Source organism: Poecile atricapillus, chromosome 1 (assembly GCF_030490865.1).
Source record: "Poecile atricapillus isolate bPoeAtr1 chromosome 1, bPoeAtr1.hap1, whole genome shotgun sequence".
In the NCBI taxonomy this organism is placed as follows: Eukaryota; Metazoa; Chordata; class Aves; order Passeriformes; family Paridae; genus Poecile; species Poecile atricapillus.
This window is the reverse complement of record NC_081249.1, coordinates 73,719,471-73,739,895: the sequence shown is the minus strand read 5'-3', so window position 1 is coordinate 73,739,895 and position 20,425 is coordinate 73,719,471. Positions and strand designations below refer to the sequence as shown.

At 35.9% G+C, this 20,425-nt stretch overlaps 1 protein-coding gene across 5 annotated transcripts in view; it reads left to right on the top strand.

The window, feature by feature from the left end:
- Positions 1 to 23: 23 nt before the first annotated feature.
- ATM (ATM serine/threonine kinase) overlaps positions 24 to 20,425 on the top strand; it is a 55,273-nt gene continuing 34,871 nt past the window's right edge. For 2 of the 5 annotated variants that reach the window (XM_058858792.1, XM_058858441.1), the window contains exons 1-29: positions 30 to 135; positions 644 to 756; positions 1,900 to 2,000; positions 2,087 to 2,199; positions 3,400 to 3,545; positions 3,970 to 4,134; positions 4,949 to 5,114; positions 5,392 to 5,630; positions 6,306 to 6,469; positions 6,712 to 6,881; positions 7,417 to 7,788; positions 8,332 to 8,526; positions 8,866 to 8,961; positions 9,459 to 9,684; positions 9,813 to 9,944; positions 10,653 to 10,778; positions 10,902 to 10,991; positions 11,940 to 12,108; positions 12,753 to 12,952; positions 13,488 to 13,570; positions 13,659 to 13,814; positions 14,304 to 14,379; positions 14,517 to 14,647; positions 15,005 to 15,125; positions 15,486 to 15,662; positions 16,389 to 16,558; positions 16,891 to 17,137; positions 17,723 to 17,841; positions 19,128 to 19,254. In XM_058858792.1, coding sequence (XP_058714775.1) covers positions 1,929 to 2,000; positions 2,087 to 2,199; positions 3,400 to 3,545; positions 3,970 to 4,134; positions 4,949 to 5,114; positions 5,392 to 5,630; positions 6,306 to 6,469; positions 6,712 to 6,881; positions 7,417 to 7,788; positions 8,332 to 8,526; positions 8,866 to 8,961; positions 9,459 to 9,684; positions 9,813 to 9,944; positions 10,653 to 10,778; positions 10,902 to 10,991; positions 11,940 to 12,108; positions 12,753 to 12,952; positions 13,488 to 13,570; positions 13,659 to 13,814; positions 14,304 to 14,379; positions 14,517 to 14,647; positions 15,005 to 15,125; positions 15,486 to 15,662; positions 16,389 to 16,558; positions 16,891 to 17,137; positions 17,723 to 17,841; positions 19,128 to 19,254 — 4,248 coding nt within the window. In that variant the 5' untranslated portion in view covers positions 30 to 135; positions 644 to 756; positions 1,900 to 1,928. Of the gene's footprint in view, positions 136 to 597; positions 757 to 802; positions 856 to 1,899; positions 2,001 to 2,086; positions 2,200 to 3,399; positions 3,546 to 3,969; positions 4,135 to 4,948; positions 5,115 to 5,391; positions 5,631 to 6,305; positions 6,470 to 6,711; positions 6,882 to 7,416; positions 7,789 to 8,331; positions 8,527 to 8,865; positions 8,962 to 9,458; positions 9,685 to 9,812; positions 9,945 to 10,652; positions 10,779 to 10,901; positions 10,992 to 11,939; positions 12,109 to 12,752; positions 12,953 to 13,487; positions 13,571 to 13,658; positions 13,815 to 14,303; positions 14,380 to 14,516; positions 14,648 to 15,004; positions 15,126 to 15,485; positions 15,663 to 16,388; positions 16,559 to 16,890; positions 17,138 to 17,722; positions 17,842 to 19,127; positions 19,255 to 20,425 lie in introns of those variants that run through there. The other 3 variants (XM_058858616.1, XM_058858527.1, XM_058858700.1) reach the window with 3 other exon arrangements.

The window sequence follows — 20,425 nt, the reverse complement described above, 5'->3', positions numbered from 1 at the left end:
GCGCCCGGCCCCTTCCGCCGGAACCCACCGCCGCCGCTAATCCGCTTCCAGGTCCTCCCGCCGCCGCTGCTTCCCCACGTGAGCCCCGCTCCGCTCCGCGCCGCTGGGAGCGGGGCTGCGTGCTCCCCGGCCGAGGTGAGGGGCCGGGCCGGGGCCGGGCGGGGCGGCCGTGGCCCTGGCTGCGGGTGCCGAGGGGCGGCTCGCGGGCGGCGGCGGCCCGGGGTTGCCGGGGAGCGGAGCCGCTGCGTGTCCGCCTGTGCCGGGACACCTCGCAGCGCCCCAGGAGCTCCCCGCTCCGTCATTCGTGGTGGTCGGTGCGCCTGGCTTCCCGTGTGTCATTTATGTAGCGGGGGAAGGTGGCCGTCATGCGGTAGCTGGAAAACTGTGTAATCAGTAATAGAAGTAGTATGTGGGTTCATTATTGGGAATTTTTCACTGCTGCAGTTACGGCTGTTGAAATACCAGTGAGTACAAACGAGAGGGCTGCCTTCTTGGAGGCCTAGGCCCTACAGCAGACGACCCCTGTTGCCACAGTTTTCCATCAAGCACTTCAGAAGCTACTGGTGTTCAAAAAGTTTCTTTCTCTTTCGTTTCCAGCAAAAGCAGCAAGTCTGCTGGGTTGGTTTTTTTTCTTTTGTTCCAGTGCCCAACCACCAGAGGGACAGGGAGTGGTTGAGCATTGGCAGAGGCTCCTCGGGGAAGAGCTCACAGCACCAACCAGCCAGAGTGCAAGAGTTATTCGGACAACGCTTTCAGGCATATGGTGTGATTCTTGTGTCCTGCACAGGGCCAGGAATTGGACTTCGGGAATCCTCGTGTGTCCCTTCCAGCTCAGGATATTGCATGGTTCTTGAAGTTAGTAAAGAGGAACACTTAAATAAGTGCAATTGTACAGTGTAGGCATCCTTCGCACTTAAATTTTTTTTTTCTTTTCATACCATCTATCAGTCACCAAATCTCTGATCATACTTAGTCTCAGCCTGTTCTTGTTTGAAGCCAAAGGAAATAAATGCAGCTAAGACAGTAGATATTTTAAAGTTTTACTTACTTAAATGGCTATTTTCATATTCTCATTTAAGCACTCAAGACGCAATGCTGTGCATCATGAATGCCTGTTCTCCCTTGCTTATTACAGCAGCAGCAGCAGATGTTTGGAGTTTCATCCAACTTGTGTGATCTGTATTTTCCAAACAAGGTTTCTCTTGGGTTGGCTTTAAGGGTGTAAAAGTAGATGCATGGAAGTTAAATACATTGTTATGGTTGTGATCTGCAGCATCATCATTTGATGTAATGCAAAGTCTAGCTAATTCCAACCTCTGTCAAAGAAGAAGAGGCATAATTTTAAGCAATCACAGAAGGAAAAGGTTGTTTTTTCATATGACTGATTTATAATCATCCTTTGACATGTTGAGTCCCTGGAGATTTGTCAATAGATACAGTGCATACCTATGAAAATGTAAAATGTGAGAGAGCATTTTCCAAGTGCTGCCTTCTCCTGGCAACATCAGGTTAAGAGAGCCACTGAAATTTAGTGCTGCTTGCCAGAACGTATTTAGCTCTGTCATTCTTACTATAATTGCACTCCCAATTGTCTGCCCAGCTCTACTCAGTTAGCACTTTCTATCAGCACTGATGGAAAGGAAGTCAAAGTTATGTGAAGAGGTTCTCTGCAGTTATTCTGTGACTTTTGTCCGTTGGAAAATATTACATTCTTGACATGAAACTGCTCCAATTTTGCAACCAGTAAGACCGACCCAGCCACAAATGAGCTTTTCAGTGAAACATTGAACATTGTGGTACTGTTTGATACTGCACTTTCAGTATACTGAAATCCCATTTATTTTTTTACTCGGTTGTGTGTTCAATAATTACTATTTTATCCATTTCTTCTGTGTGCAGATATAAATGACTCTTCTATAAGCTGAACCATGAGTCTTGCATTACACGATCTGCTCGTTTGTTGTCGTCGCCTTGAAAATGAGAAAGCTGTGGAGCGAAGGGTAACAAGTTTTCTTTTGGGTGGTGTACCTCAAACAGCAATGAAGGGAATCATAAAAAAAATATTTTTCTTGTAATACGTTTTCAGAAAGAAATTGAAAATTTCAAGCGACTTCTCTGTGATTCTGAAACAGTTCTCCAGCTGGACCGGAATTCTGATTCTAAACAAGGAAAGCAACTCAACTGGGATGCTGTATTTAGGTAGTTTCTTGGTTTTGTTTGTAAATGGTCACAGTTTTCTTAAATAGGACATCATGCTTTTGTTTGTGAGGCATATTTTAATGCTTATCTTTCTGTATATTGATTTAGACTTCTTGTCAGCTTATGAGCAAATAATTACTTACCTGGTCTCCAAAGGAAGTAAGTTTAAAACAGCCGAAAGTGCCACACTTAACACTTACAGAAAACTGTTAGGAAACTCATCATTAATTGGGGAGGTGGTTTTCCTTGCAAAACTAATAGTTGCTTTTTTTTATGGAGAATTATTCTTCTGATTGTCAATGTATAGTTCTTATGTGGATTTAGGTAGCTTTGTTAAAGTTTCTTGTATTGCTGAATTCCTCAAGACAGTAGAAGGACTGTGTCATGTTTGTAGAGGCTAATCGTGGTACAATCTGCTTCAGGTGTACTTTAAGATTGGACTAAGCATGAGTGTGCTAAGTTCTTACAGCAACTTCAACCAGTGTTAAATTTCATGGTAAAAGTTCATGTGAATTACTACTTTTTGTAGAACGGTGTCCTGTCAGATTTTCATTATGTTTTTTAGTTGGACACCATTGGAATAGTTTTTGTTTCGCAGGTGTACCAAAAGTCTCATTAAAAGTACTCGATAAATTTTATATGTTGCTTTAGAGACAGTAATATATTAGAAAAACACAGGAGGAATACAAAAATAGAGTCTCTACACTGAATTCAAATAGTAGGCCAGAAAATCTATAGCAAATACAGTGAAAAGTTTAATTTATTCATAGATCTAAAACATAATCCATATAATAAATGCTGTTATATTTGAGTGACAAAGAAATAGGACTTGAAGGGTTTCACAATAAAAGCAATGATAAATACTTCTTATTATTTTGTTTCGTAATGTTGCAACATAAATAGACTTAGCAATGCTTTTTTGCCTAATTATAACAGGTATATTTAGCATTGTGCAAAGTTTAAGGGAAAGTTTGGTTCCTGCTCCAAGTTGCTTCCAGGTTATCTTTAAAACTTGCATCTCCTTTTATAGACTGTTTTCATCATGCTTGGACTGTAGTCTATTTCAGTTTGTTTTAGTCTTTGATAATTAGAATTGTGAGAAGAACAGATACTGGCATTTTAGGCTAAAACAACATTTTCCTATTTTACTTCAGTCATAAATGAGCAGATCTTTGGTTAATTTCTCTTTTATTTTTGAAGTGTCTTGCAGAAGTATTTCCAGAAAGAACTTAAAAACTTGCAGCTGACAAAACCAAATGCATCTGCTTCAACCCAAACTACCAGACAGAAAAAGATACAAGAAGTTGGAAGCTTGGTCAAATATTTCATCAGATGTGCTAATAAAAGTCAGTCATGTGCATTATCATATAGAGATTCTGGTTTAGTTTGGTACTTTGCCTTCAACTTAGAATTTTTATTTTTGTGTTAAGTTATCAATGTAGGATTCATCTTTCTTGCTTCCAGATGTTTACCATTTAAATATCTTCATTTGAATTGGTCATTTGTGTTCTTTATCTGCCCTCTTTGATGTTCACAGTGTCTTTTCCTAATTACTCAATGTGTCTATAACTGATATATTCTCCCACTGGTAATTTATATTTTAGAAACAGTTTAAGAAAATATTTCCTAATAGAACTCTTACAGAACTGTAGGTTTTGGGGTTTTGTTGTTTTGTTTTTTTAATTAAGTAACATTTACAAACAATTAATTTCAGATTTATTTGGTAGAATTTGGCTTAATTAAATAGTCTCATGTTGTTTCTCCATATAGGAGGACCCAGGCTGAAATGTCAGGAACTTCTGATTTATGTAATGGAAATTATAAGAGATCCAACAAGTTGTGCTGCTTACGGTTCTGACTGTAGTAGTATACTCCTAAAGGATATCCTCTCAGTAAGGAGATACTGGTGTGAGATATCCCAGCAGCAATGGTCAGGTAACATTTTTGAGCCTACTTAGAAATGTCTTTTCGTTTTATAGAAGCGTGTTTCAGATAAATTTTGATTTGTTTGATGCCCTGTTGTATAAGGTAACACACAAAATTTTTACTCTTTTACGGAGTAAAGCAGTGTCAGCCTTGAAGGGCTTACACTTGAAATAAGCAAAGCAACAAAGATTTGGAATTGTTGGGGTTTTTTTCCTTCTGCATACTGTTTGTCTATTGCTTGCTGAAACATAAGTACTTCTGTACAGTCAGGTCTGGTATGCATGGTCTGCTGAGGTCACTGAAGAGAACACAGGTATGGGGAGCCAGTGGGGTTTACTGTGTGGTGGTTAGTTTCTTCAGGAACACAGAAATTAGCTGAGTCTGCATATGGGCAAAACCAGGAAGTGTGACGGAGGAAATGTTGACATTAGATCATAAGGAGCACAGTGGAATTCAGTTACTGAGGTGAGGCAGGGCTGAAGACTGTAAATCTACAGGAAGTCAGACTAATCCATTGAGTGAAACAAGTTGCTTTTATTAAAGGAGGGGTATATAATCTTTGTGAAGGTTACTATAACCTTTTCTAGTGATTGCACCTTAATGCTTACTTATAACTCTGGGGGTACATTAGAGAAGTCATTTTTTTAATTTATAAAATCAGGAATCTGTTGCTGTTGACAGTAAGAGCATGGATTTCAGCTGTTGACCACAGAGTGGCGTTCTCTGTATCTTTAATGCAATATTTTGTGTCAAGATTTTTTAATGTAATTCTCGGTAATATATATGTTTATACTTATTTGTATTTTTTTTAATACATTTGCAGAGTTGCTGACCCTGTATGGCCATTTATACCTCAAGCCATCTGGGAACATTAATAGAGTCTTAGTGGCTAGGATAATTCACACACTTATGAGAGGGTACTGCTTCCAAACTGATGGGTTGTGTTCTGACATGCTTGTCTTCTTTTCAAAAGCAATGCAGTCTGCAAGGTATGTTGCAAGTGCTCTTTTGTATGCTAGAAAATAGCTTATTTTAAGTATTTGGTATTTGACTTGAGTAATAATAGGCAATACGTCTTCAGATACATTTCCTTCTGTCTTTGAATGTCAGTTAAGGAAATTCTCTAAAATATTAATAACTTCTGCATTTGTTAGGCAAATACTATTTTGAATGTTGTTATTTGCTAATATTTACATTTAAACAATACTTAAGAAAATAAATAAGATAATTTCTTTTGGAAGTTTGAGTGTTAGGTTTGTGTTACAGGCAAGAGAAGAATACTGCAGGCCTGGATCATATTGTTGGAGCAATGAATATCTTCTGCAACAAGTTTGCTGACAACTGTCGCATACGGATTTGCAAAGTAGGGGAAGAAATTTTGCCTACGGTGCTTTACATATGGACTCAATATAGACCAAAGGATTCACTAAAAGAATCAATAATTGAGTTGTTTCGTCTCCAAGTTCATATTCATCATCCAAAGGGTGCAAAAACTCAGGGAAGAGGTACAATAAAAAGCTTCTTTCTTTTTTTTTTTTTTTTTTTTTTTTAATATTGCTGCATGTGATTGTTTAAACTATTATGCCAGCTCTGAAGTTTGGTACTGAGGCTTGGAAACAATAATCATAGTGATGATTATTTGTCAGTAGTTTTATGCTATGAATTAAATATTGAGTGAAAGTGAAAAGGAGTTTTCAAGTTGTATCCACTAAGAGCATGTTAATTGTGTTAAGTCCTTTAAAGGTTGGGGCATCTTTTAATCAAAAGGAATTTTTAATTGCTACATGAAAATACAAAGCCTCTGGGGAAAGGAAATAATAACTTAGATTTGGTTTAGATTGCCACATGTGTTGGTGTCTTACCAGGTCTTTTTAAACCCAGAAATTACTACAGTAATTTAAAATATGTAATTACAGTAATTATGTTTGTTTGTCATGGTCAAGTTTAGAAACTTAATTCCTATCCCAATAACTTCTATATGCTGATTAAGTTCTAGCTTAACTTTTCCCCATTTTTACTTTACTCATTCTCCATTACGGAATTTGCTTTTCATGTCTGCACTTGTTGAACATTGTGTGCCTTACTCAGATTTTGGTTGTATTTTGCATTGTCTACGTAGGTTTACATATTGTATCAAGTGGGTGATACATGCTATCTTTTAATTGTTTTTGCATATACAGGTGCATATGACTTAACAAAGTGGCAAAGCATCTTACATAACCTGTATGATCTGCTGGTGAATGAAATAAATCTCATCAGTAGCAGAGGGAAGTATTCTTCAGGCTCACGTAATGTTGCTGTAAAGGAAAATCTAATTGAATTAATGGCTGATATTTGTCATCAGGTAACACTTTTATTTGAACATAAGATTGACTATGTAATTACTAAACTATATGTTTTGCTGAAGTATTCCTACCTTTTGTCAGTGTTCTGTTCTTTTGACAATGTTAATTCTGTACAGTTTAGAAATGTATTATGCTGTATCTCACAAGTGGTTTTTGTTAGGCTATAAGCATTTCAGTTTTCTTGTAAATACTGCTGCTTTTTTTTTTTATTTACATACTTTTTAATTTTGCTTTATGACAGGTTTTTACAGAGGATACCAAAGTCCTTGAAATTACCCAGTCATACGCTGTTTCACAAAGAGGAGCCAGTGAGGACACGGTGCCAAACAAGCGCAGGAGGATTGAGCTTGGCTGGGGGGTCATTCGAGACAACGTGCAAAGATCACAGAAGGATTTTGATGTCATACCTTGGTAATAACATCTTCGCATGAAAAAGTATCACTCCTGACATCTTTGTACATTTAACATTCTCCTGAGTATGTTGTGTGTCTAAGTTGCGTATCTGGACATACTGTAATTGTATATCAAAGCAGTGAGCTTAGATTGTCAGAGCATTTGGAAAGTTGCTTTAAGCTGGCTGTGTCATAGTACAGTAACCATAAGTTTGGCCATTTTGGACTAGTTCACACAGTTTTCTGTAATATCTGTCCTGAAAACTTTTCCAAGGCTTGGTTTCTTACTTTGGACCTTGACTGAGGTGTATTTTGTTTGCCATGAGGGACCTCTGAACTGTAAGAAATTGTTAGTGATAGTGAGGCTAGATGAGCAGTCTTTACAAGTGAAAATAGTAGAACTACTAAATCTTTACTTTTTGATAGTCAACAAATCAGCTCAATACTGGAAGTACAAAAGAGAAATGGCAATTGAAGAAGTGTTTGTTCATTTACTTCTGAAAATGCAAATTCCTGTATGTTTGGTATTAATTGCTTCACTTTGTGTTTTCAAGGTTACAGATTACAAGTCAGCTAGTATCCAAATATCCCATGAGTCTTCCTAACAGTGAGCTGCCTGCATTACTCAGTGTCCTTCACCAGTTACTGCCTCAGCAGCGCCGAGGAGAAAGGACCCCATACGTGCTGAAGTGTCTCACAGAGATAGCTTTGTGTCAAAACCAGAAAACTGATTTGAAAAGCACTCACAAGGTGGAGCTCCAGAGAACCTGGGCAAAGATCTGGACTCTTACCATTCGCAGCATAAGCCTTCAGCAGATTGAAGTGGAGAGCTTTGGGCTGCTTGGAGCTATGATTCAAGGAAATCTTGTTGTAACAGATAAAGAGCTCTGGAAGATATTTTCAGGACCTGCATGCAAACCTTCAAGGTAAAATGGAGTCAAGGGTAGTGTCTTGTGTCTGAGTCACATTCCTCTTTGCTGTGCAAACAAAACCACTGTGTTATTCAATATTACTGTTCTTGTGACTGTATTTCTATTTAAAAACTGCACACATTTGTGTTCTAAGCTCTTGGAAATTATCATAAATTCGTAATAAGACTGGAAGCAGGGGCAGAAGATGCAAGCGTCTTCACATTTAGAATATACTAAAATTTAAAATGGACTAAAAATTTAAAGGTCTGACTGACAGACAAATGTTGATTTTTTGAAGTTAAGAAGTATGTTTTCTTCTGAATTTTATTCTGAAATAAATAGTCTGTCATAGTCTTTAAGGTAAGTAGGAAATGTCTGTAACAGCCAAGAAAAATGAAAATGGAAAGATTTTAATGAAGTTGACCACTGTGCATGCTTGTTAACTTCTTATGTACTTGATGCTTCCTGTGTATGCAGAAATACTGACTTTGCTTTAGAGTGCTGACCAGCAAATACCGCATGGTTTCTCACAAATCCCCTGTTCTGTTTTTGTTGCAGTTCTGCTGTATGTTGTTTATCATTAGTGATGTCTGCCTATTCAGTGCCGGAAAATTTGGACATAGGACTGGAACAGAATAGTTCTGAAAGAAATCTGGGTTCTGTGTTAAGGGAGGCAATGATGAAATGGCTCCTGTCCAGCTATTTGGAGGAAGAAATAGAAGAATGTGCAGAGTTGCCTCCTGTGCTCTGCAGGTAAAATTTTTGTGATATAATTTTACATGTAAGCTCACCCTGTAACACATAACATTCTGCAGGGAAAATGTATTATATTAATGCAGAATTCTGTTATATCGAAGTTTAAGCAGAGTCTGTAGGGTTTTTGAGCTTCCTTTAGAATGTCATTCTGGGGATATAATTTGGTTATCTGTCCATATCATAGCAGATATGTGACATATGCATTAGAAATCTTCAGTGAAAACTTTAATTTCTTTGAAGATACACTGTTACTCTGGTTAATGTTTGGGTGTGCTTCAGGAATCCTAGGAGCTTGTTTGATTACAAGAAAATATGAAAACACTTCCTTTTTTACAGTGATTATCCTCATCTTGTATTACAAAAAATTCTTGTGAGCCTTACAATGAAGAACTGCAGAGCATCCATGATCTTTTTCCAAAATGATGCAAAATGGTATGTTTTTAAATTAGTCATTATAGTGATTCCCTTAAGCTAGGAATGCTGCTGCATCTTTCCCCAATGCTTTGGACTATATCCAGTTTCCTCTTAATAAGACTAAAATGTGTGTAACTTGTTCTGATGAAGATAAGACTTACCTGCTAGAACTTAAAAATACAAGTTTTGGGGGCTTTGTGGATTTCTGCTTCAGCTGTGTCAAGTGGTAGACTGAGGTTAGGTATCCTAACACAAAGCTGCTCCATAGCTGCAGGAGAAGAAGGTATGATCTGTGTGCAGGCTTCATGTTTCCTTACAGTTCAGTTAGAGCTAGAATGGTACTGTCCACTCCAAAGTGAAAGTCACGTCAGAAAGTAAGGGTCAGACTTTGGAAGCACAAAAAGATAAAATATTTTTATTTTGCTTTTGTATATTTCCTGTATTTAAATAATAGTATTTAAGTCTTGTAAGTTGTATACTGGCTGCTAATGTAAAAACTATGTTTCTTCTTCAAGTGAGCAACATGAGCAAGGGAAAGAAGAAAATAATTTTTCTGATATTGAAGAGCTGTACCTGCAGACTACATTTGATGAAATGGATATTTTCACTAACTTTGCAGTAAATGTTGCTGATAAAAATGTGATTGGTTCGAGACTTGCCATCAATGAAAATCTTAGGGAAACACTGGAGAACTGCCTTTTAGCAATGTCAGAAAAGCTTCTAAGCAGTTGCGGTCCTAAGGTAAGCTAGAAATTGTTGTTACATCCTTACATTTGTTCTCCCAAACAATCTGTTTCCAAGGCAAAGTGTATGGATTCTGTATTTTGTGGTGATGAACCGCTGGTATTTATACTGTGTATTTGATTTAGTCTAAGGTTGTTGCTGCTGAGCACCTTGTCCGATGTGTCAAACTCTTGGTTGGTGTTCTGGGTTGCTATTGCTACACTGGTATTTTTAAAGAGGAGGATGCCTGTAAGTCAGCATTGTTCCAGAATGCTAAGGTAAGCAGTAATGCATTTGGGACCTATTAAAACATAAATAAAGCATTGAATATGAATTAATTAATAGAATTCTATTTGTATTGACACATTTTCAGAGCACAGGTATCTCCTCAGAAAAATGCAGCTTAAAGAGGTTTAAATATGTTACTGCTGCTGAAAGAGAGGAGTCACTGAAGTTCTGTCAGTACACCAATACGTGAGTTTTGCAGTGGAGATTATTCTAAATATTGATACATTTCTGAGTCACACCTTTCAAAAAAATGGAAGTCATGGACACATAAACAAAGGACTAATAAGAGGATAACAAATCCTTTCATTTATAGGTCTAATTCAGGAATTTAAGAATATTTGATGGTTCAAACCAGTATGAAGACAGCTATTGCTATTCTTTTTTATTATTATTACTATCTGAGGTGGTTCCTTGCTTAATTACAGAAACCTAAAACTTAAACTTTATGGAGATATGCTGTATTTTTCTTTTGTGATGAAAATATTAGTATTTCAAGGGCATCTAAGCCATGATTTTGTCACTTCTTGAGCAAAATAACCACAACAAAAATCACAGAAGAATATGTGGATTCATTGATGCACAGTGAATATCAAAGCTGTATGAATGAGGACCATTTCCTTTTGTCTTTGTGTGTGTACCGTGTAGGTGCCAATGTATGAGGGCGTTTCACTGAGGTTTTCGTGTTGTATTTTTACTAGTCTCTGATGCATTATGCCGGAGAAAGCATTTCCCAGTCTAAAAACAAACTAAATGAAGATACCCAGATCAACACACTGAGGACTTTGATAATGCAGTGTACAAAATGTTTGTGCAATTGTACCAAGGTAAAGTTTATAAAGGAGTTTAAATTTCTTTCTTCATTAATGAGAACAGGAAATTGAGTATCATACCTTTAATTCCTGCAAAAAAATTAATTAATCTGTCTCTTACATCTTGCTTCCTTACAGAACAGTGCTAATAGGATGCTCTCTAATATATTCCTGCGTTTGTTAACATCAAAATTTATGAACGATCTGATAGATATTTGCAACAACCTGGTAAGTACATTATGTCTGTTTCTGAATGCAGTGCTCTTCTGTGAGAGGATTTTTTTTTACAGCACAATGATCTGGAGGCAAACCAAACGAAGTATGTATTACTGAAAAAAACAAATTGAAATACATGGAGTTTTATAGAGAATTCCTATCTGGAAACATTTCTGTTTAGCATTTGAACACAGGCTTAGGGTAAAAAGAAGAGCAGATAGATAACATTTGATCAAAGTTATCATTCCAGCTCACATCAAAAAACAAATTGATGCTGTTTTTCATGCTTTTAATACTTTACAGTAGAAGTATATACAAAAGAATTCTATACCACATGACAGTTAACATTAATGCCCTTGTAAAGGAGTGGGGGTTTTGTGTTCCTTACGTGGGTATTAAATCTAACTGTGAATTACTCCTTTCCCACTGGAAAAAGTGGAAGTGTGACACATCACTGTGTTTAGCACAATTCTTAAAACTTCTCTTTGGCACAGAGTGCTGCAGTCAGGTCTCGGTAGGTAAATTCCTGCTTTTCACATGAGGAAGAGCTGGGGGTTTTGCCATGTGTAAACATGTCATCTGGTAGGGAAAGTAGTAATTAGTTTGCCCTCAGAAGGTCCCATGCCTCCTTTTCATTTCTCTGTAATTATGAAGTATGGTGAGAGGTTGGTGAGTCTTACAGAGAGAGCTGGTTTTTAGAAACTAATACTGTCCTTCGCAGAATCTGAAACACAGAGATCAGTATCTGTCTGAGGAAGCTTCTGTCCTAAAGAGAACAGTTCAGACAAAGTATAGGAAACACGTTTATCACGAAGGATGAAATTCATCAATTTTATGTCACCTTTACTGTCTTCACCTGTTCTAATTCACTGGAAAACTGCAGTGTTTCTCTTTGTGCTATGTCTGTGGTATTTTCTCTACCTAAAAGCCAAGTTTAAAAGGCTGTGATGTTTTTGTCAGATGACAGTTACTGGAAAGCCAAGTGTACTGGGAGAAGTGGATCTTAGGAATGATCCTGAGGAGAGTATAATGGAGGTAGATAACCGGGCATCTGATGATTTGTTTGATAATCATTCAGTAGCTGACATCAGTGATACAAATGAATCTGGTGACATGCAAACTGTAACAGGTAAGTCTTCTCTACCTCCAAACTACTTCCAAAAGCTTGTTTTTGCAAATACCTCTTTGCTTGAAAGTTATTGAGGTACAAAATTATGCAGCTTTATTAGCAGTTGAAGCAGGTAGTGGTTGAACCAGGTACTTCCTAAGCAATAATAATTTTCATCAGTGTTTTAAAGATATTAATGAAGTGTTCAAGCTCATTTAGAAAGAAGTAGTTTATTTTTAATTTTATAAATCAAATAATGCAAGAAGAGACACTAACTCTTTCTGAGTCAGACGTTTTGGCAAAGAAAAGACTAGAAAATATGTCTACAGAGTACTTGTCTCTCATTAGATGGTGTTTCATTCTCTTAAAAATAGGTCTATTTAATTTTTCTCCTGATTAATAATTCTTGACACTATATATGGATCTTTAGAGGGACAGGAGCATGAATCTGTTTATTCCTGTTAGTAGCTACAAATACTGATGTTACCTTTTGGTTTAAATTCTTACTTAAAATGCCCTAACTGCTGAATAACAAATGAACATAAAGGTTGCTGGCACTCTTATCTCTTTTGAGAACTTGTATTAGTTTCGTAAAGACCTAAAATGTTACCACCTCTTCTGTTGTCCTTGGAGAAGCATTTCTTATGTGAGAATTTTATTTCCAGGTGCTTTGAGCCCATTAGCTGAAGAACAGTTGACAAAGCAGGATTTACTTCTCCTTGAAATTGTGAGGTTCTTATGTATTTGTGTAACTACAGTCCGAGTTCAGACACTGAGCTTCCGAGCCTCTGATGTTCGGAGGAGGCTGTTAATGCTGACTGAAGGCAGTGTCTTTGACAGCACTAAGCCACTGCATCTGCATATGGTGAGTATGAGGGCTTTTTACAGCAGACCCACTTCTGTAACTGTACTATTACTAAATTTGCATAGTCGTCTTGATTATACATTGTCTTTCTCCTGTCATCAGTCCTCTGGGAACATTTAAAATGGCTACAATTGGTGTTTTTGAAGTGTGTTGTAGTGAGGAAAGCAGTTCAGATTTGTAAGCCAGAAAATGAAGAGTTGAGAAAAGCTTGCCTTTATAATTAGTTATGTGTTAAAGAACTAGAAATAGTCTATGTAATAGAACAGTATCTGTGGCTTAGTTTACAAAGCAAATATTTTATACTGCCAAAACTAAAAGTTTGATGATCTGTATTACCACGTGACGGTGTTTGCATGAAAAGATGACCAGTCTAACATACAATAGCTGATGATAGGTGTCTTCCTGCATGGTTTTATGTAAGACTTAACAAAAAAGTTTCCTGGTTTTTCTTTCTGTCTACTTATTTTCTTAAGTACTCTTATCCATTTTGGTTTTGTTTGGGTTTTTTATTCATTTGGGTTTTTTTGTTCCACAGTACTTGATCCTGTTGAAGGAGCTCCCTACTGAAGAACATCTCTTGCCTGCAGTAGATGTTGATATGCTTCTTAAGCCTCTTTCGTAAGAAAAAAACTATTCAGCCTGTTCTACATCTGTTTCAGGGGATTTGGTGACTTTTTCAAGATATTTTTTCTTTCTTTCTCTACAGCGCTGTGTGTTCTTTGTATCGTCGAGATCAAGAAGTTTGTAAAGTAATCCTAAATAATTTGCTCCCTATAGCAGTAGGGTTGGCCCAGTTCAATGAACATGCTGAAGAGGCAGGGAATGCCAAAGGACAGTTTTTGACAGTTGTTGGAGCCTTTTGGTATGTTACTTAATGCAGGAGTCTGTTGAACATAAAATTGCTGATTTTTAAATTTAATTTTTTTTTAAATTTTTTTTTTTTATTTTAAAATTGCTATCAGTATGAAGACTGTAGTGCTATTGTGTGTCTTGCTGTTTGTATGTACTGTGGAATCTTTATGCAGCATTTAACTTCTCAGATTTTCTGTGTCATGCTATATTTGTAACAAAAAAATTACTCCTTAAGGTAGTACCAGAATAATAAACACTACACTGCTGTATATACACAAAGACTGATTCGATGCTGAATTTCATCAGTTATTATGACATGGGGTAATTTCATCAACCCAAAAAGAATATTGTTTGCAATTACCAATAAAAATGTCAAATCCTCCCAAACATGCCCATGGAGCACAAAAGAGTCAACTGTGAGCAGCAGAAACTAACTTGCTGCACTGTTTCTCAAAATTGTGGGCAACTTTTTCTGTTAATTGAGTGTTCCTTGTTTTAGGCATTTATCTCAAGGAGGGAAATGCACAGCATCAGTAAGAGTGGCCCTTCTAAATTGCATGAAAGCCCTGCTTGAGGTAATCCCAGATTTTCTGATATTCATTAGCATGCTAAATATTTATTTAAGATGTACTTAAAAACAGTGTCTAAACATCTTTTGTGTATTGCAGTGTATTTTCTGCACATTTTAAATCACAATATTAATTTTCTTCAGGTTGATCCTCATTGCAAGTGGGCAATCCTTAATGTGAAAAATGAAGATCTACCTGTGAGTGATGCTTTCCCACGTTTCCTTGCAGACGGTCACCATCAAGTTCGCATTCTTGCTGCAAAGTCAATTACCAGGTGATTATGTGGATATTTTTTCTGTTTGTGAGAATAATGCTTAATTTCAATTAACTGGATGTCACTTCTGCTACTGCATAGCTGCTCTTTTCAATACTTCTGGAACTCCAGTCTTGACAGACTATAAAAGCCTACCAAACTTTTTTGTTGTTCAAACTTTGTCTGCATTTCAATTATTCTGTGATGTGAGAGATCAATAGATAGAGAGATACTGCTCTATAAGAAAATAAAGAAAAATCTATATAAGGCAATTAAGATAAAAATAATTATATTCAGAAAATCAGAATCTTAATTGATATGAAAAATATATAGTAATTTTGTAGTGTTATTCTAATTATTGTTCTTTTTTTTCCAAAGTTTGTTTCAAGATGTTAAACAGAGAGATTCTTCTGGAATGTCAAGACCTCTTCCCCTGAAGCTCCAGCAAAAGGCTTTTGAGAATGCATACCTAAGAGTTCAGGAAGGAATAAGCAAACTGGTACCAACATCTAGTCATTAGTTTTGCCTAGTTTTGATCTTTTGAATAACACTACCTTCACCATGATCATGTTTAGTTTTCTGGAAACGTTAATTTTTTTGGGCTTCTGGTAATACGAGCTGGTGAAACAAGGTGATAATCAGGAAATTCCTTTCATATCCAGTCACTCACAGTTTTGCCCACATTAGAAGTTAGTAAATTTGTAAACTGTGTTTCAGACTTGTATCAAGGAGTAAAAAAAGGAGACTTGACTTCAGCAGTATGTATGTCAGTTAATTTTAAATTATTTATGCTGATTTATTAACTAGGAAATTGCTTTAACAGTGTATTTGCTCAGGTCTTCATAATTTCTTATTGAAGGTCAGGGGTGATGGAAGTCCTGAAGATCTTTTGGACAAGCAGAGTAATGGAAAAGCAGTTTTGCTGATGCTTATAACCATGGTGCTGTGCTGCAGCCCGGTCTGTGAAAAGCAAGCTCTATTTGCTATTTGCCAGTCTGTGAAAGAGAATGGATTAGAGCCTGACCTTGTGAAAAAGGCAAGTCTGACATTGCATTTGATATTTAGGTTATAAATTAAGGTTAGGTTAAGATTGGAAGACTACCGTATGTTCTCCTCAGTATTGAAATTTGTTAAATATTGTGAAGGTATGACTGAGGTTGTACTTATGTAACAGAATTAATTTGTCTTTATATTTAATGACTTACATAGAAATAGTGAAATAATAAAAGGCAATTTTAATGGTAAATCTTGTGTGTTCAAAGCACAGATCTGAAATACAAACAGACTTCTATACATTGAATATTGCAGATCTCATTTAAAAAAATCATTCTACCCAGTGGAAATGCAGTGTACTGAAAGATGGTATGTGTCTTGTGGAATTCTGTTTTGAAGTTCACAAGGGTGTACTGAAATAATTGCTCTTTATACTTCAGCCTTTCATGCCAGTACTTTTTAAGTGCACATGTTCTTTTTTATCCTTTCTTTCTGTTCACTGCTTCCTGTTTTTGCACACAGTCTGTACCCTGCAAAATGGGTACTGGCCATTTTTCTTAACTCATATGGGTCAGTTGTAGTTCCTTCATTGCACTCTTCTGAGATATGGCAATACAAATAATAAAATGGCTTATGCTAAACAGGAGCTGAGTTACACAAATACTCATCAAAAGTCTGGGGAGTAGACATGGAGGTGTGATACTGTTGGTTTGCCATAATACCATGTACTCTCTATGCTATTTTTGCAATCTTAATCCATGCATTTCAGGTTTTGAAAAAAGTGTCTGACATTTTTGGCTATAGAAGTATAGAAGACTTCATGACATCACATTTAGACTATTTGGTGATGGAGTGGCTGAAAATAAATGACAGTGGATATCGCCTGTCTGCTTTTCCTTATGTTCTTTTGAACTATACTAGCCTTGAGGAGTTCTACAGGTAAGTTTGCTATATGAAGAAAGTGTTATTTAGATTTTATGTACAATTATGACACAGGGACTCGAATTGCTAAATGTAGTAATGCATCAGGGTTTTGTTGTAAGGTGATGTATTGAGGAACTTTTGAAATGTATTCCAAGCATCACATGTATTATATTTATGCAGGTAAGATTTTTTCTTTTTTTTTTTTTTTTTTGTGTGTGTGTAGCAGTAGCCAAACAATGATTGTAAGTTTAGTTGTACAGTAGAGGTATGGTATTTACTATATGATGCTCAAGGTTTTTTAAAAAAGTAATTTAAGGACATTTCGGAAATGTATTTACTGCATGTAGGTCTTGTTACAAAGTTTTGGTTCCACACCTGGTGATTAGAAGTCAGTTTGAAGATGTGAAATCACTTGCCAACGAGATTGACAAAGACTGGAGGGAAGTTCTGGCAGACTGTTTCCCAAAGTTACTTGTCAATATCCTCCCATACTTTGCTTATCAAAGCCATGGAAAGGGTGAAGTAGCAGAACAAAGAGAAATGGCTTCTAAAGTCTACGACATGCTTAAGGATGAGAGCTGCTTAGGAAAACAGGTATCCATTTAAAATGTGTGAATTGAGTTCTGTGTGTTTAACAGACCAGATAGAAACATTTGTATATTATGTAAATAGTTCAAATTTACAGGTACAAAAGTAGTATTTTATAAAGTTCAAACTAGCCAAATTTTTATCCCAAGGATTTCAATGAGTTATGCAGTAGAAACTTTCAGGCAGACAGTTGACTGAAGTATAATTTTTTTCATAATGCAATGAACCATTTTTTACCATTCATTGTACAACCCCGAGTTTCTTTGTCGTATATCTGTTACATTTTCCTCTTAAAATATTTTGTTAATACTTTATAAGGAACCATCTTCTCCAGAGGCAGACTCTGTGTTCAGAACGAGTAGTAAAATGAAACTTTATTTTTTTTTTTCTGTATACTGTAGGAAAGCAGATTGTTCTACCTGTGGCTGCCATAGAGTAGCTTAACCAGGCTTAATTTATGAATTGATTGCATGTCATGGATGATGGAACAAGTAGAGAATCTAGACAAGAAGTAATCTTTCTCAGAAGCCAACAAAATCATTCTGGCTAAAATACCTTTTTCTAATTAAAATGCTGTTTTTCTTCTTGTAGCAAATGGACAGTTTATCTCATAGTAACTTGCCAGAGATTGTGGTTGAACTGTTGATGACCTTACATGAACCAGCGGGTACCACAGTCGAAGAAGGGTCTCATCTAAGTAAATATATAAGGTATGTACTTGTAGATTTTTCTAAATGCTGAATGTGTTTGTGTAGCACTGTGCAATGAAATATGCCCTTCATAGACATGAGAATAGGTAACCCTGTAGCTGGGAGGGTTCATTGTTACTAGTAATGGTATCTCATAGTCATACCTTCTCAGTAGTTACTCCCCAAGATCAGGAAGGAGAAGCTCTGGAATACTGCAGCTAATGGAAGGAATGAACAGTGGGCAAGGGAGTGCTGTTGTGTTGTTGAGCTGGACTGTTGTGGCATTGCCAGTTTAGATAAATTCAAATTTAGATGGACTACCCTCTGTAAAATGGGTCAGGATTAAGTCTCTAAATTAAAGCCATTCTTTTAATGGCCTTTAATAACTAGAAGTCACAGAGAGGTGAGGTGAACTGTTTCTTAGTGGTTCTTACAGTGGCAACTCTTGTCTTTGGTAAGGAGATTGGTTAAGCAATGCCAAATAAACGAATTCCTAATTAATAGAAATTGCCTAGTGCCATAAATATCTTCATGTTTATTAGCTTTTCAGTCTTTGTTGTTGTCCTAAAATATCCGTATATGCGTACTAATTTTCCAGATTTTTATGTTCAGATACAAACTTTCTTGGAAAAACAAGTAAAGGTATCTTGAAGAAGATACCTTTACTGTAAAAATAGTAAGTTGAAAGAATCCAAAACATCCTGTTGAAAATCTGCCAAAAGTTAAATGGCTGAGAATTTAAGAACTCTTTAAAGATTTTTTTTGCAGTGAGTTTATTAACATATTCATTTCTTAACATAATTGTGGTGTCTGCTTGTAAACAAAGATCTTCTTTTTAAGAAGGAAATGGTAAGAATAAGAGTGGTGAAACTTAGATTATTCCCTCTTATTTACTACCATGATGCATTTTTTTCTTTTTGAGGTCCCAGAAAAGTTCACTACTCTATTTTTCCTCAGTCAGATTGTTCCCACAGTTATAAAATGCAGGCAATTTACCCATGAATTGTAATTAGATTTTTGTACTAAGTACCTTAGATGAGAAAAATGTATGGGGTTTAACAATATAATCTTTCAAAAAAATGTAAAACAATGTTAAGAAAGTGCAGTCTTGAAAGCTACCATAGAGGAGCAACAAGCAGCTACAAAATAAGGTGCATGTCACTATTCTGGACGCTTTTGATACTTTTTAGTGAAAGCAGAAAATATTTTCTAGGAAGTAATGTGTTTATTCATTAAGACTTACTTTTTAAATACAAGCGGTTTGATTTTTGAGAAGAAAAATATAAATCTCTTTTTTATTCATTTAGGGAACTGGATCCTGCTCCTAATCCACCTCATTTTCCGTCTTATGTGATTAAGGCAACCTTGGACTATATTAGCAGCTGTCATAAAAGCAAATTAAAAAGTATTGTAGCAGTTCTTTCTAGAAGTCCTGTAAGTATGTAATGATGATTTTCTTTTCCTGTAGAATGCAAAATTTTGATTATGGCTACCCCCCAGTTAAATTAGATATGTTCATCATTTCTATGTGAGGAAAAGAAACAACCTTAATTTAACCCTTTTCTATTAATTTATTTGCCTTCTGAAATGAAACATGTCCTAAATTCAGGGACAGAGTTATGTGCATTATATAATTATATCATATCATATATTTATTATATTCTATTTATTATATATGTGTACTATGTCTTATATAACTGAGTACATTATGTAATTATATGTATTATATAATACATATAGAGTAGGATTATTTTAAAGGTTGAGGAAATCTCTTTGTACCAGACTCAGTTTAGAATGTGGCATATTTGTCACATGTCTGAAGAATGTTCTGAAATAATTATATTAGGTCAATTTTAGCTAAATACAACCTACAATTAAAATATAAAACTTGCTTACCTTTACAGACTGCGTAAAATTTTATGCTCAGGGATATTTTTTGACACTTGATTTTCATTTTTAAAGGCAAAAATGAAGACATAGGAATTTATACAGCCTTAAATCATAAACAGCAATATACAGCAATAAATCATAAATTTATTACTGTCTTCTAACTTTGTTCCTTAGAAATGTATCTGTTTAATGTTATGCTGGTTTATTGCATATGTTGTCAACAACTTCCTTTGCCCACCTATAAATAATCTAAAAATAGGAAAAAACTTTTCAGAACTATGTTTTATCTAAATCTTGTGAGTGTAAAAGTTAATATTGCCAGCCAGTGGAAAAAGTTTTTTTAAAATGTTACACAACCTGCCCAGTGTTTTTTAAGTTTACAGTTTTTAACAGTTGCAGCCTATAGTGCTGTGTTCTGTGAAATAGTGATTCTTGCACACATGAACATTATGTCTGAAAAAATATAGGTTGAATTCTTATCTGATGTTTTCACGGTTTTTAACTGATGTTTTTCTGCTGATAGACATTGCCATAACTATTAGGCTTTCTGAAAAATGTGCACACCATTTCTGATGTGGGGGGAATAAAGAAAGGAAAATGACAAAGTATATGGCTTATAGTCCTGTTTGGAGAATTGGTTTCCCTGTAGGTCTTTTGTTGGTTTAAAGCAATAAAAATAATGAAGCTTTTTTGCCCATATTAGGTTTTAAGTTTT